The following is a 17,262-nucleotide window of genomic DNA, read 5'->3' as shown; positions in this document are numbered from 1 at the left end:
TTCCAGAGGATTGCATGACTAATGTTGACTCTCCTGAGTTCTGTTATTACAGGAGAGGCACAGAGAATGATGTCACTTGTCTTGAACTTTGCTGTCATTGTTGCCTCACCTCCATCACACAGTAGGTTTCATTATGAACTTTACATAAAATGAGAGTCCTTCTTCTTTTAGCAGCTAAAAACTTCATGATCAGTAACTTCACAGAACCACTAAAACTGACAAAAGGTCACTGGTTGCCTCGCATGACAACCAGTGTATAGATTTGCACAATTAGGGTTATTACAGACAACGCAACCCCTTCCAGTCAACATAACAAAAGCTGGCAATGTGATAAAACTTTGGAATATTGTTTGCTGACCTTTGCACATTGTGATTTTTGCTGACTGGGGTCCTCTGTCATATGCCTGTAACAAAATTACTGAACCAATTATGCCAGTAATTATGTCTTAGATTGCTGTCAAATATATATATATATATATATATATATATATATATATATATATATATATATATATATATATATATATATATATATATATATATATATATATATATATATATTTGACAGCGATCTAATGGAACATTGATATGTGCTGATGAATAATTTTGGGGCCGATTCTTCAGGCCAGTATTGCTCTATATATAGCATTATGTAGAAAATGGAGGGAGCAGCAATACTTGGATGTGATCTCATGGCATGGCTGCTGCACAGATGAATCAGTGAATATATGCATGTATCAGCTGATACTGACGTAATAAAAGATATGCCAACACTGGAAAACATTTTCAGTTGGCTGATATATCAATTTATCTCCTCTTTCAATAATGCAGTTAGCAAAACTCCTGTTAAAGGGAGAAGACAAAAGCTGAGTTTTTATGTTTTAACCAAAAAGGTTTATAGACGCTAGACTGATCTAATGTAGTTATGGAAGGAATAAGATGGTTGCTTTGATCGTAGGGGGTTGCAGAAATCTTACAAATACAAAAAAGTCTGATCAGTTGTACCTTTGATTCCCTCTTCTTCCGACTCATGACTGGTCTCTGCAGGAAAACGATCTGTTTCGTGGACAGACTTCCGTCACTAAAGAGTTGAAAAAAAGGAAACAGAGAAAGAATAGAAATAAGTTCCTTTAATACCGGTAAACAAACACACAAGAAAAAAACAACAAAAAGCAACACATTCTGAGTGATTAACAGAACTTAAACCTTTGGGTGTTTACTATTTGTCAGACTCTTTACAATCATTGTTCTTTTGTTGAACATTTTTCTTTTTAAGCCACCAAGATGAATGCCGTACTGTAATAATACATTTTGACCATCCATCAAGATAGTCAATTGACTGCTCATGCCTCATGCTTTTATCTGACAGATTAAAGCAAAAAGCTCTGTTTTCTAGCCCAACCTCTTCACCACTGTCATCTGTCAGTGTCACTTCCACCCTTTATTGTAGTTCATGTTTTAATGCATGAAAGCAGAGCGCAACTTCTGAGCATCGTCTTCACTTTGTTGTTCACCAAAATTTAATCCTCCACCCTCTCGTCCTGTCAGAGTCCTGCATTCTGAGAGGGATAATCTTCACAAGTACTCCAGCTGACAGATTAATCAAGCAGGAAACACAGATTTCATTTTTGAGTAGGCCTTCTTCTATAACAGTCATTCTCACTTTAACGTCTTTTTATCTTTTCATGTAAAGTTTATTTGTTCGCTAAGTTTGTGAGTAAAATAATTTACAGTTACATTTTTTTTAACTTTTGACTTCAGAGTTGGATTTATTTGTGACAGTCAACTATAATTTTGGCCTTTTGCCTCATAGGTTTAGGACATAGATTTAGTAACACCTATATTCTTTTATTTCTTTCATTTTATCACACCTACATTTTACAAAACAAAGCGCTTATTATCAGACACAGTTAAACCTGGTAGGGATGAATGTGGTGTTCATACTTAATTTCATTTGATATGGAAAAAAAAGTAACCCAAATCTGATTTAAAAGAGTAATTTGTTATTTCATCTTGGTGCCCGCAAAAACCGTTAACTGGCAATAAATGTTTATCATTTCGGTGGTGGAAGTCCTCTATGCATAATTGTCTAAATTCAACCACTTCAAATGGTTTTCTAGGCTTCAAATATCTATAGACATCACGGTAAACCATTTAACTGGGACTAAAATCCAAACTCTAGCCTCCCTGTGTAAATTCTTAATCAATCTCAAATTTAAAACTCTTAAATTGGAGGCCAAGGGCTTTTATTCATATAGCTCCAATTCACAACACATGTCATCTCAAGGCACTTTGCTGAGATAAAACAGCATGACTGGTTAAGCGTTTCTGTCAAGAAAAAACAGTTAAATGCATCCAGTCATTGACTTGCAAGGTATGCTCCTCCTGGGTTAGCTTGCAGTGATGATTTACGCATGCATTTTGTAGAAGACAGTTCAGCAATCCCTCACACCAAGCATGCAAGTAGCAACAGTTGAGAGGAAAAGCTCCCTTTTTACAGTAATAAACCTCCAGCAGAACCAGTCTCAGTGTGAGCGGCCATTTGTTGAGGCAGACTGGTTCAAGGACACGGAAGCAGACACAGAGAATGAAGCAGAGATATAAAAGGCAACTGTCAACCAGCTTCACAGGCGGCCTCGTCGGGGAAAGACAACCAGGCAGACGATCTCCAAGCCAATTCTTGTCAGAGAACAAATAGGGCACATACAGATAGTCACAGTAAGAGAAACAGAAATACACTGGAAAACAGGCCAAGAGTCAACATCTATAAACATGAAGCTACTATGACAGGAAAAAGAAGAGAGAATAAATTTATGGGTGGAACTTAACAAATACTGTGGATTGAGAGAAAAGAGATAGAATGAAGTAGAATGAGGAAAAGTGTTCCCTATGCCCTCCAACAGCCTAAACATATAGCAGCATAAATACAGAAAATAGCTCAGAATAACTGACTATTTTGGATGAGATATGAGAAAGGTAGAGCCACAGTAGGGCCAAGGTAGAGCCAAAAAGAAACGTCTGTCCAGACAGAAATTTTCCCCCACCAGATCGGGCCTTTTTTGATCTCCACCTACCTCTATACTCAACAAGAGACAAGAAGATATCACTCTGTTTTTAACTAGAAGATTTATCAAAAAGGAAAGTTTTAAGCCTTGCATTAAAAGCAGACAGAGTATCTGTGTCACGAACTAAAACTGGTAGTTGGTGCCACAGGAGGGGAGCCTTATAACTAAAAGATCTGCCTCCCATTCTACTTTTAGAAATTCTAGGAACCACTATAAACCTGTAGATTGAGAGCGAAGTGCTCTGTTAGGAACATAAGGAACAATCATATCTCCGGTATAAGACGGGGTTTGGTTATTTAGGGCCTTGAATAGAATAGAATAGAATAGAATAGAATAGAATAGAATAGAATAGAATAGAATAGAATAGAATAGAATAGAATAGAATAGAATAGAATAGAATAGAATAGAATAGAATAGAATAGAATAGAAAATCCCTTTATTGTCCGACAACAGGTACATTTTGGTGTTTATATTTGAGAAGGATTTTAAATTCCCTCTAATTTATGCCCATTATGTCCTCTGACAAGGCTACTTCTACGTGTTCCTTTAAATATATATTTTTTTAGAGGTACATTTTCTTCTAAGCCTCTGATTGCTGCATAACCAGAGTATGCTTTAGCTTAAGTCGGGAATTCTCCTTCAGGATTTTCTGGTGATAGCAGAATTCCTGGCTCCACTGTTTACCCCAAGACATAACATTTCAGTTCAGTTATATATAGATAATTCACAACATGTCACCCCAAGGCACTTTACAGCGCCATTTAATCTAATCATACACTCAGACAATAAGATTCTTTGGTTGAACTGTTCTCTTTCTGAAGAAAGACTGCATCAATTTACAGAATTCCCACCTCTTGAATAAACAAGTACTGTAGTGACAGTGGACAGTTGCTTGAACTTTGCCATTGACTGTGCAGCAGTCTCCTAAATATTAATGTAGGAACAGTAGAGAGAAATACTTCCTTCTGACAGAAAACCTCCAGCAAAACCAAGCTCAGCATGAATGGCATTTTGCTATTTCCGTCTGTTGGTCTGAGAAAAGAGAGCATTGTCCCAGGAGTAAGCCTTTTGAAAGAAACGTAGAATGTAGCAGCTCCTGAATTTGATTCATCTAGGAGAGAAAAATCTACTAAGCAGATAAGCTTTAAGTCAGTATTCAAATCTAGAGGATGCGCATGTAAAAGTGCATATTCTGTAAAGTGCACTATAAATAATAATCCATCTGTGGGCACACACACACAGCCTTGACAGCCTCCGACCGTGTCAAAAAAGGGTAACAAATAAATCTGAAAGGGGGTTCATAATTTCAACAGTACTGTAAAGCGGGGTAAAAAAGTTGGATCATTTCTAAAGCTGCCTGCTGAGCATAGCACTCGATGACTGATGACAGGTTTTTACGATGGCTATGGATCCATTTAAACCTTCAACAAATCATCCCCCTCTCAACATGAAATGGACTCACAGAAGGACCCACTATCAAAACCATCCAAAACCCATTTTCCATGACCTTCCTCCTCCTACCGTTTATCTAGAATACTTTTCTTAGGCTGTCAAGGATGCTGGATGGCTTTGCGATGAATCAAACTTGAAAACTAATAGTCAGAAAGCCCCAAGGCCATTAGACTAGAAAGGAGTGAGATGTCTTAGGAAATTACAGGCCCTTACCAAACCTACTCTTGGCTGTCAGAGAGATTATAAGGATACACTATAAGAACCAGTGACCTGTCCGGGGTTTACCTTGCCTTGTCCAGTTGACAGATGACAGAGCCCCCCACGGCTTTGCGGAGGGAGGGGAGGAGGTAGGGTTGTCAAAAGTATCGATTCTCAAAAAAGTATCGATTCTGAAACGTTGTATCCGGATACAATACTCATTTTCAAAAGTATCGATACAGCCATCTAAAATGCAGAATAGTAGGAAATGCACTTTCTGAACACTGTGTGATTGAATAATTCTGTGCATTTTTCAGTTTCAGACTGAAAAACATCTGCAAAACATGCAAGGAAGGAAAAATTTTAATTTTGTACGTTTTTTTATCAAGCATGCTTAATATTGTGCACAGCATACAACCTCAAAATATTATTCTTATTGTTTTTTATTTCTTTCTTGTATATTTTTAGTAATGAAAATATTTCTGTTGAAATTTAGAGTCTTTGTTTTTATTCTTGTGGTATCGAAAAGGGTATCGAGTATCAAATACTTTACTTAGTACCGGTATCGAGTTGAAAAGTTTAGTATCGTGACAACACTAGTAGGAGGGAGATAGGATGGCTGAATCCCTACCCTAACTAGTTGAGTTGGGTTGGGGAAATTCTCAATAATAATACACCTTAACATGACTCCGGGGGGAGGCCCCGGGGAAGACCCAGGACACGCTGGAGAGACTATGTTTCTCGGCTGGCCTGGGAACGCCTTGGGGTTCCTCCTGAAGAGCTGGAAGAAGTGGCTGGGGAGAGGGAAGTCTGGGCCTCCCTTCTTAAGCTGCTGCCCCGCGACCCGACCCCGGATAAGCGGAGGAAGATGGATGGATGGATGGAACATGAGTCCTATCCATTGAGCATAAAGAATGGTGTCATAACATAAAAAAAGGATAGAAGGATAAATGGCAGGGCTGACAATCCACTTGGATTTACTTTTAATATCCATGAGATAGATTTTTAGAAAAAAAAATAAGAAGAAAACGAGATAAAAAGATGACAGAGAAACGTGGTTATAGAGGCAGATGTCGATAAGTGGACCAAAAAACGAGACATGGAAGAAAGAGGTAGATGAGAAGGGTTTTTTAAAGTAAATTGGACTGGGTAATTGATGAAAAAGGGGTAGAGAGAACACAGTGAGGAGTAAGAAGTGACAAAAATGTAAGAAATAAGGGCGAAGAGAAGATGAGCAGGGAGGAGGAAAGGATAAATAGATGGAGAACAGAGCATGAAGCGACTAATCAGGTGACAGAGCTGTAGTTGAGGTGTGGCTTTACTCTTCAACCTGAGGTAAAGCCTTAACTTTATCCAAACAGTGTATTCGTCTCAAGTGTTCCTCCTCTTTGTTGTTTTCTGCTCCTTGTCAAAGCATAGAAATTCACATTAGCTGTAGTTAATGGCACCAAAATATAATTACCATCTTCATTAATTGAATAGAGCGAACATGAACGCCTGCTACAGGAATTAATGTTGTGTGGAGAAACTGGTGAGCTCCCCTTTTGCATTAATTTCAGCCACCGCTGAGATCACTGACACTTATCCAACCCCCTCCAGATGAAGTACAGCCTTGGAAGCCTCTAAAACTACAAACAGTATGCGAAATTACTTGTTTAAAATGAAAAAGTCGCTTCAGAAACAAGTGTAATGACTGCTGCTAATTTGAAAACGATCATCAAGCATTACTTCAGCCTGCAGAATATTTCTAAGTCGCTTAGAAAACCGAGCACCATCTTGTTCTGTATCTAGGCCGAGTGTGATTAATTAACTGTGTTGTGCTTTTGTGTTGAGGCATTTTGAAAAAGATGAGAGAAGGGGTTGTTGGGGAAAATAACAACAAAGGATGAAAATAAAGAGGTAATTAATCAGTTGTGCTCTAAAAGAGCAGTAAACATGAGCAGCTGAGCAGAAGGTTGGGCAAATAATCCGTCACACTGCTGATGGAAATACTGGCTGTGTCAAAGCCCTACTTGGTAATGGCTAATCTTAATCAATCTGGCAAACAAAAAAACTAATTTGCAGCAAGAATCTTGAGATGAACCAGTGTTGTGTCGATCTATAACAGGCAACTTGGAATCAATGTTTAACTGAATGTTTCAGCACTACTCACCACAAAGAAATAATCGGTTTACATTTATTTTGTTAGATATGCGAGAAACAGTTTAAGAGAAAGAAAATAGGATTTGACCTAAAAATATGAATCCTACAGATGTATGTGCTCTGGTTTGTCTTTTAATTAATTAAAAGGAGGAATTTCAGATACATTTCATTTGTTGCTGACTGTTTTTACAGATCTTATGCAGTTACTGACAAAACAGCACAAATCTGCCATTGGCTGTCTTGGGGTCTAGAAAATTAATCTATAAGCAGGTTAGCAGGTTTTTTGAATCCTCGCTTTCCAAGTCTTGTAACATATTTATATTTCATTTAGGTCCTTGCTAAGGATATGAAATGCGTCCATCTTATGAAACCATTTCCTTTTTTATCTTGCTTAAGCTTTTTTGTTGTTGTTTTTTAGTGCTTAAAAGGTAAAACTTTGGGCAAGAATGAAGCCTCTTTTCTTCTAGTATTCCTTCTAGTATTTCTTCTAGTATTCCTCATGAATTGTCCTCTGTCAGTTTTACTGGATGACCATCTTTTTACTCGAGTTCACCAAGGACCACTGTGAGCAACATTAGATGTGCACACTGAGGCCACACAGCAATACTGAACTTGTACTCTGGTTTATATATTTGGTACCTCTAAAAAACAAGCAAACAAAAATATTCTGAGATATGTTCCATGCTATATGCAAGAGTCCTGTTTTGATGAGTTTGATGATCCTGCTTTAATCCACATTAAAGCGCTCACATTTTGCAAAATGAAATGTTTGCTAAAGTGTGTGATGCAGTATCAATACCTGCAACTCCTTGTATGTTATTTATTTACTTACACACTTGTTTAGAATTTCTACTAACATACATTGTATAATAATATAAGCATTTAATGATCAATTCCATAAATAAACAAACAATCAATACATATCAACAAATCTGACTTAAGTTTTCTGTATTTTTTACGTCTGTACACCTCACTTTACCAATGGTTGTCTATATATACCACTTTAAAAGCTTTCTGGATCCTGTTTTGATCTGATCATTAAACCAAATATGGCAATCAGCACTGGGTGCTTATAATGTACAAGCTGTGAGATCGTCTTTGGCGCCTTACATTAACTGCTGCAGCCACCATATCTGCAAATTTGTTGATTGTTTACATCTTTGCTTTATTATATCCTTGAAAAAAGAAAGTCACATGGAGCATCATGCTGCCTCTTGAACAGGTGTGTCAAACTGTGTGCATGATGAACGACAGGGTTTTTACAAACCAGTTAATTCCATTGGTCAGGAATTCTGGACTGATAAATAATTTGGGCTGTCATAAATTCTACTTCCTGTCTGGTATTTTAATTGTTTGATTTTAAGTAAAGAAAAATTAATGATACACAGATTCAAATGATACCAAAAAAATTTCATTGGTTTAACCAATTTTCAGTTTATGTTGATTTTATCTTATACACAGGATAGATTTGTTGTTTGCTGAAAATTCGCAAGCAGTGTGGATTTGAGCATGCAGCTTAGAGGGAACATTGATAACAAGAAGTATTACATAGGGACACCAGTAATAATTTAGTTCTTATGTCTGAAAAGGACTGTGATTAATTAGAACGCATTTAATTCTTCATATCCCTTTTACTAAATCTAGTCCTTTAATTCCTACTTTACTTATCCAGTCCATACTGCCCCAAAAGTCCCATAAATGAGCAAAGAAATGCATGTACATATCCATCCATCCATCCATCCATCCATCCATCCATCCATCCATCCATCCATCCATCCATCCATCCATCCATCCATCCATCCATCCATCCATCCATCCATCCATCCATCCATCCATCCATCCATCCATCCATCCATCACATTTACATGTACACCCTGGACAGGTTGTCAGTCTATCACAGGGCAACACTGATACAAACAACTATTCACACACACACTCACACCTAAGGAGAATTTAGAGAAGCCAATTAACCTAACAGTCATGTTTTTGGACTGTGGGAGGAAGCCGGAGTACCCGGAGAAAACCCATGCATGCATAGGGAGAACATGCAATCTCCATGCAGAAAGACCACATACATGAATGAATGAATGAATGAATCCACCCTATGACTGCCTCATATATATTTCCGTAATAATTTCCAAATATTATAAAATCAGTTTTCTCCAGTTTTTTTGTTTTGTTTTTTGTGTTCATTAGCTTATTTATCTATAATCTGATATCAACTGTGATTACTTTTATTTTTTAGATAAATCTTTCCAAGGTATATATAAAGTTTTCTATTCGGAGTGCTTGTTCATAGTTTATGTCAATGTACAATTTCACACTTTTTGTATGCAATAAATTTATTCAACATTATCGTTGTAGAGCTTTGCAGATTTTTAATGCCAACCTTTACCGCAAACGTCTATAGTGCATGAATATGTTCTTTTTGTCTTGCTTTGAACAGCTATCTTTTGAAGTGTTTTTACCCTAGTTCTTTGTACTTTACAGCTTATTCGGAGTATAGTGGACTACTTACAATTCTGACTCAATGCAAGGGTTTTCTGTGTGTTCCTGTGTGTCTGACAACAATCAAGGCCTTTTGACCATAAGCGGATGTAGACTCATATAGTAGCTGGGAGTGATGACTCAGTTCTGGCTTTGCTGAGGAGCCGTTACAGTTTTGTAAAGATATTTTCCACTGAACAGAGCTGCTGCTTGTCAACACACATACACACACACACACACAAACAGACAGCTGCAGCAGCTGCAGAGCCGAGACTGAAACATATTTAGCTTAACGTCTCTGAAAGGTTTAGTGATTTCTCTAAAGGCCTAACTTATGCATATAATTTTCTTTTCACAGAAATACTGACAGCTACTGTTTAAAAATAGCTTCAAAATGAAGGCAGAGTTTCTACTTTTCCCTTATTCTTACTGTAGTACCCTTTGTTTGGGGACTGCGCTAATTATAGTCATGGAAGATTTTAACTTTTATTTACAGGTACATCTTAATGTATTCTATAGACATATAACACAGCAGACTGCAGTTCAAGTATTCGTTGAGTTTATGAGTTCTACCTCTGATGACAATTGTAAATAATGTAAAACAAAAAACTAACAAAAATGTAACTTTATGACCGAGTTATAACCCTGTTTTAATGCTAATATGATGTCTGTCTAACAGACTGACATAGTCTTCATGGAAATAAAAAAAAGAATTGGTCTTAACGTTTTAGATTTGAGTGGAAGGGAAAAGTGGGGCAATACAAAAAACCCCACAGATGTTGTTATGAAGCAGGACTTAACAATTGTCCACAGTGCCAAAAAGACCAAAAACTTCTTTAATAACACAGACATCATTGTGCTTGATTGACCACCAAACTAGCCTGCATTAATTCTATAAAAACAAAATGGTAAGAGGAAGATCATAAACACCAAATCCAAAGATTTACACACAAGCTAAAGGCTGATATGAAAGAAACTTGCTAATTGGTCTTTCTGCATAATATTTTAAACTCAGAATTACCATGTTCCTCTATTATCTTAGTGCTAACTTGGCTCAGTTCAAAGGGTGTTTATTGGCTCTTGATTTCATATTTGAAGGAGTTTAATTATTTTGACTGTTACATTGTTGCATCTATTTTACTATAAACAGAAGGATGGCTTTTAAAACAAACTACTATTTGATTTCTTGGAGGATATCAAAAAATCTTGACAGGCCCTAAATGCCTTAAATTTTATTGAAAACATATTTCAGACCAATTTTTCACCCATGTTAGTTTTAATTCTGACCGTGATTTTATATTGGACCATAAAATAAGAGCAAAAGAGACATCTTTTCTGTCTGGGCAACCTTTAAAATCAGTGATTCATGCTTTTATTCAGCCTGCTTAGATGACTGTAATACAATTTATGTTGGAGTGAGTTAGTCCTTCTCTGTCCTCTGCAGCCGTTTGAAAACGCTGCTGCGTTTCTTTTAACTGGTACTCAAAAACCGTAACATGTCACCCTGATTCTGGCCTTTGTAGATTCTAGAGTTCATTTTAGAATTCTCATTTTAGTTATTAAACATTTGAAGGGACTTTCTCTGCCATACCTCTCTGACCTTCTTTGCCCCTACTTGCGATTTTAGTCCCTGAGGTTGACTAAATAACAGCTCCTGCAGGTTCCAGGGTCTAGGAGGAATAGAATAGGGAAATGGATGTTCTCTAAAGCTGCACCTCAAATGTGGAATAAACTTCCCTTGCCCTTCCTTGGTAAAGATCCTCCACAGCCGACTTTTAAAACTCACTACACATGCCTCTAAATTCTGTTCTTCAAGTACCACTGCTTTGCATGTTTTAGATGTCACTGTTTTGCAGCACACCTGCTTCAAATAACTGCATGAGTTTCTCAGCAGTCATAAAGTGCATGTCCCTTCATCTCTTCGTACAAGTCGGGTGTGTGGCACCGAGGATATACCTAAACCTTGCAGGACCGTGGTACTGTACTTGAGGGTCAGGATTGAGAAACCTTTTGTTACAGTAAGGAATATTTGGTATAGGGCTCTACCAAATATGGTAAAATCTGTAAATTTTTTATCAGGTAATATCAGTCTTAAGTAAGCAGGGACAATGCAGAAAGATGTAGTGGAGTGATCCTTAAGAAATAGGCTTGAAAGAAGCTACAAATTAGTTTAGATTAGATTAGATTAGACTATATTCAACTTTATTGTCATTACACAGGTACAGGTACAAGGCAACGAAATGCAGTTTAGGTCTAACCAGAAGTGCAATAGCAGCAAGTGCAGGATGATCAAGCATCCATGAACTAGGATTTCCGCACTTTTAAGGGATGCCAACAGATGTCAGTAGAGATCAAAAATACCCTAATGAAAACAGAGACATTACCTGTTAGTCTTGATTACAGGAGTCGGCAGAACACAGGTGAGCCTCCATCCAAATGTGGCCAGTGACTGAAGTAGAGGAACGTAATCAGTTTTTACCTGCAAACCCTGCAGAGAAAATAAGATGTCTGTTACAACCTGCAATCACAGAACACAACAACCCTGTGCATCATCATCACAGTACTTCTCTTAAAGCCCAAAGCACACAACACAATGTGTTGGAAGCGTGCGCATTATCTACAGGCTGCATTTGTACTGTGATTTCAGAGCTACGAAAAACAAGCATGACAAGCAATCAAAGTGTTTCAGCAGTGCTTGGGAACATCAGCTGAAGGAACACAGTTTTTCTCAGATATGACGGCTTTTAATATACAGAATAAGTTCAGTCTGTTTTCAGAGCAGAAAAGAATAAATCCTGTGACATAAATCAACCACCACAGAAGCTCCCTGGCTGCCACAAGTCAACATAGAAACCATCTTTATTCATGACAGGCGTTTTGTCAACGTACCGAGTTCTTCTGCAAACAGACGGCTCCTGCATAACTGCTCATATTGTGCTAAACATTTTAATAGTGTTTGCAGTTAAATGAGCCGTAGCTGCATAGCTTCGTAGAATCAAACATTCTTAATGATTATTTTGACTTCGGCTTGAAATGAAACCTTGCAATGATGAACTTCTAGAGCGCACAGAGTGAATCTGTTAAGAGGGGAAGTGTGTGTGGTTTGCCATCGTGCAATGCTGAAAATGAAAAACCGCAACGCGTGTCACTCAAATTGATGGCACACACAAACACATCAATAAGTTCAGACAATTTTCATTTTGATGAATTTAACATTATGCAAAATATAATGCAAATAGTTTTCATTTAAAAGAAAAGTCTAAAGGGGAAACTGAAGCATTTGGAGCTATACATCTTTTGAACAATTTCTGAAATGCTAACAGTCAGAGGAGCAATGGATGTATAGAAATGAGTCAAGAGAGCAGTCTACCATGAACACTGTACACCACAACAGTATATTCAAAGTGTGCAAACCAACTGTAGCAGTAAAAGGTTTGACAAACACAAGTAACACCAACAAGGACCATTCAAAAGGATCGAAATCTTTAAGTTTAATCTGTCAAGGTTTACCATGACCACTTATTTCCTTATCCTGACCTGACATAGTGTGTTTAACAAAAAAACAGCCTTCTTTGATTTGTAAAACCAACAGCAAACCATAAAGTCAGATTAAGGAGAGTTTGTTCAACAACACATCCAACAACATTAAGTCGTGTTTCTGTATAAAGCAACATAAGTACCAAAGTAGCAGAGCTCAGATTCTCAAAGTTGTTTAGGTGGTGACACTCTTAACTGATTGTGTGGATTTGCTTTTGCATGATCTCCCCAGATATGCAGGGCTACCCTGTAAGGTTAAAAAGATAGGAATGGTTTGAATAAAATTAACATCTAATTTATAGCCAAATAGCTGGGTTTGTCTTTAACACCATTTTAAAACACCTTTCTTTTAAATGTTCTGGGGGAAAAAAAAGTTTACAGTGATAATAACAAAAAAAAACTGACCATACAAATTGAAACATATCCTATTGAGCTAACATTACCTAATACTAGGATTAGCATGAAATAATTGTAAAGCTTTTAAAGCTGAGATATTAGATCTGGCTCCATATTTTCACAGTATTTGTGATTTATGAGATTTAAAATCAGAAAGATCGATCAAAGAAAATGTCCACAAAGTTGGATTTCTGAATCAGAAAAGTAGAGGTATCCGAATTCAAGATCTATAGTAAATAAAACTGTACGTCTTATAATTTGGGTCACATTAAATGCACAATTTTTCCATTTCAATTATTACATTTACCTTTTGTGATTGAGGTAAAGTATTGGTGTCTACTTTTAAGAAAATATGTAGTTTGGTTACAAACTATTACTAACTAGCCTAAGCTGCTAGGATAGTATACACAGCAAAGTAATTTTAAAGGTGTAGTGGAGGATGTTCTTTTTCCAGGTGGATCATCAAAATAAGTGGTCCTCCAATTGTAAATCATTCTGGTAATATTTAAGGTTTACGCAAGGCCATCCTACATGTTTTACCCCATTTTCACTTACCGGTGGTGAGTCTGACATAGTTGAAAAATTGCAAAACTTCTTTTGGAAACTAAGCTTGTATGAGCGATGCAAACAGCAACTTTTAAAAGGAGCGTGCACAAGGAGAAATGGACTCGTGCATGCTCTTGCACGTGTGTAATAAGTGTTCCCTCTCGAGAGCAGGTACAGTGTCGTGCATCTGCATTTTTTTTTTTTTTGAAAGTGGTGAGGGTGCTTCTTTTCAAAAATTAGCGAAAATTCTCCAATATACCTTTAAAATATGGTTAGCTTATGTCAGAACTTTTTATTATGGGTTAAAATACTACTTCAGTATTGAAGTATTTTAAAAAAAATATTTCATAATAATTGTTCTGTAAATAATTGGATGTTTTCAGGGCTTTTAGCCAGTGTTAATTTTAAGAAGAATCTTTACAAAGACATTTATTCTGAAGAAACGTAAGAAATTGGCACAAAAAAAAAAAATAAATAAATGCAATGTTTGTTTTCTTTTATTTGATTGTTTTCATCCCATATGATCCAGAAACTGAAATGAGATCTGCCTAATGCACCGAATGTGACTCAAACCAATAAGCCATATGGCACTGGGTGTCAACAGGGCTGATATATAACTAGAAAATAAATTACATGACACTGAAGGGAAATAAAAACATATAATTACATTAATTAAAGTGTAACCCAAAGTAAAACCTTAAGCACAACCAAAAATCTAAATCACCAGATGATGATATTGGATGTTGATGATATTGGAACTTGAATTTAGCATTAAAGCTCCATGTAGACCTCTTTTCAACATAAACACTTAAATAATTAATAGTTTGGAATCATATGTTCAGTCTCAGGTTAGACCAAACTACAATGCTTTTCGAAAACGTCCAAAATCAAGTTCTATCAGCATTGAAAAGGAGGCCAGAAATCATGATCTCAAGCTCATAGACAGTTTAATTTAAAATGGTGTCATAAACTAATTTAATGATATCTTGGTATTATAAACAATGATATCACTTTGGGCCAAAAAAAATCAAAATTTTATATTTTACAGTGAAAGCATTTCTGGGAATGTGTTTGATAAAAGATATTCAGTGAAACATGCATTTGATCTAAAGAGTCTCTGATCAATTAAACCAGGAAAGGATGCACGCTGACAAACGGATTAAACCTTCAAAACTATTCAGAAAAAAATGTGTTTGTTTCATGAGTAAAGAGTCAATTTTTACTGCATTTGTAACCCAGAGGAGAGAGAAAGCTAAGATAATACAGCTTAGGTAGATAAAAAACAGACATCTCACATAAAGCTGTTTTTAAGGACAAGTTTTTGCATAGCTCATTTAACAGAGATCTGAATTATTACTAGACAGGCTCCAAGATCTCAGCTTGAGCATACTTGTGTTTAGACATCTCATAAATACAAAAAAGCAGTTTTGGACATTAAAAACATTTTCATTCTTATACTAAATACAAACCATAATTCATCCTGGATGCCTTTGAAACATTAAGACATTGATTTGACACATTTTTTACTCACACTCACTGAGAAGAAAATAAACAAGTTTAAGGCAAAAAAGCAAACAGATTATTTATACTTTGCAGAGGTAATTGCTTGAAGAAGTAAACACTTAAAGAGGATATGTGTGTAAGGAAAGTGAGGAGACACATTAGCCTAATGAAAAGCTCCCATTATCAGCAGCCACACTGGTAATGCTGGCAAAGAAACCGCAGACAACAAGCCTTTCTCTAGAGACCAGCAAAGCGCTGCTACAGTTTTAGCTATTGAGTTTCCATAAACCAATGGTCAGCTAAAGTTTTGTAATTTACAGTAAACAATGTTTGTGAACAGTTTTTGAATAAGCGGGAAATGATAAAAACCTTATGTTAAACTACCAAGCAAACATTTTTCACCACTTTAATTCCTTGTAGTTTTTTTTATCAAAGAGCTGAGAGGTATTTCAGAAAAGCCAGACTTGGTCGCCTACTGTAAGTCTGAGTTAACTTAAATACCGGGTTTCACTAAAAGAACGCCTCACTTGCTTAATGTCACTAATGCAAGACTGGTTCTGATATTCCATGCACATAAGCAGGCATTGTCAAACCATGTCAACTGTGAATCAGGAACATATTTTATTGGTATTAAGCTTATTGGTATTAATCAAAATAAAAGCAAAATATCATTGCTATCAATAAAACCATGAAAACTAACGGGCAGGCTATGTATGATAGATGAATGCATAAAATATATATATTTTTTATTATACACATCATTTCAAGAGACATATCCAAATTAATGTAAATACTTAACCAGCTTTAAATTTCAAAATGTATAATCAAGTGTTAGAACAGCGACCTCTATGTGTTACCTGCAATAATATGCAAATAAACTGTACAAGGATACAGTTTTACTCAAGATAAAACATTACCATTTTATTTATACAGTGTATATAACTGATTTTTTTATACTAAAAACAGGAATAAAGATAAAGATCTGAGAAAGGTCAGATTTTACCCTTTTATATTTTTCCCTCTGGAAAAGAGTTTTCTGAGTTTTCTTTCAGCTTAGGTTTGGCTTTTTGTCTGATAATTGTCAAATTGTTAAATTAGTTTAATTAATTTGAATTGTATTTATATGATGAGGATAAACTAAGATACTTTGACAATATGCCATTAAAGGCTAGAGTCAGTAAATACCTCACATCAATATTATTCATATTTGTGGTTCAAAATGAACTGTCCTACAAAAACACCAATCATTAAACAGTTGAAGAGGGAAAATTGATAGCTAAATTAAGAAAATTTATTACTTATTAGTTATTATTTTAAACCAAGGTAGAATTAGGATTTTTAAACTGAAATATATTGAAATCTAGCAAAATGAGATAAAAATAAGACTGTGTATAATTATATATTGTATACTTTCTGTGTCTTATGGTTGCTCTGTGGTTCAGTGGTTGGCAGTGTGGTCATATTCCCAATTCAATGCCGAGTTCACATCCTGGTATGTGCTCCTTCAGCAGGGAAGCTGCAAATTCTTCACATAAAAGTAAATATTTCTTTCCAGGTAGTCTTGCTTCCTTGTGCAATGCAAAAGATGACTGTTAAGTCACTTTCTCTATCTGAACTGAGTGCATGGTTAGTTGATGTGTGCTTGACTATATTGCTCTGTGATTATGGTGCACCTTTTGTGTTGCAAAATGTATCCTTTCCTCAGAAATAGTTTGATGAAGAATTAAAACTACTGCCTGTTTTGCTATGTAATTAGTAAGTTAGGTCCAGTTTGAGGCAATGTTTGTATGTTGAAGACAAACACAAATGCATAACCTTTTTATATGAACTATTTCAAGTGGCATCTTTATTACATGTAAAATCACTTCTTAGTCAAGTAAATTCAAAAACAAAATAAGAAAAATCTACTGTATATGATCAATAACAATACAAAAAT

The 17,262-nt window shown here is 36.0% G+C and overlaps 1 protein-coding gene across 1 annotated transcript in view; it reads right to left on the bottom strand.

Moving 5' to 3' along the window:
- Positions 1-17,262, bottom strand: part of LOC119777512 (raftlin) — a gene marked incomplete at its 5' end in the record, with an annotated part of 100,269 nt that overhangs the window by 6,813 nt on the left and 76,194 nt on the right. Inside the window, 2 exons of the mRNA XM_038276417.1 lie at positions 1,006-1,081; positions 11,729-11,832. Coding sequence (XP_038132345.1) covers positions 1,006-1,081; positions 11,729-11,832 — 180 coding nt within the window. The remainder of the gene's footprint in view (positions 1-1,005; positions 1,082-11,728; positions 11,833-17,262) is intronic.

Source organism: Cyprinodon tularosa, unplaced genomic scaffold (genome assembly GCF_016077235.1).
Source record: "Cyprinodon tularosa strain WSP-4 unplaced genomic scaffold, ASM1607723v1 ctg124, whole genome shotgun sequence".
Classification (NCBI taxonomy): domain Eukaryota; kingdom Metazoa; phylum Chordata; class Actinopteri; order Cyprinodontiformes; family Cyprinodontidae; genus Cyprinodon; species Cyprinodon tularosa.
The sequence above is the reverse complement of the archived record's forward strand: the minus strand, read 5'-3'. Positions and strand labels throughout refer to the sequence as shown.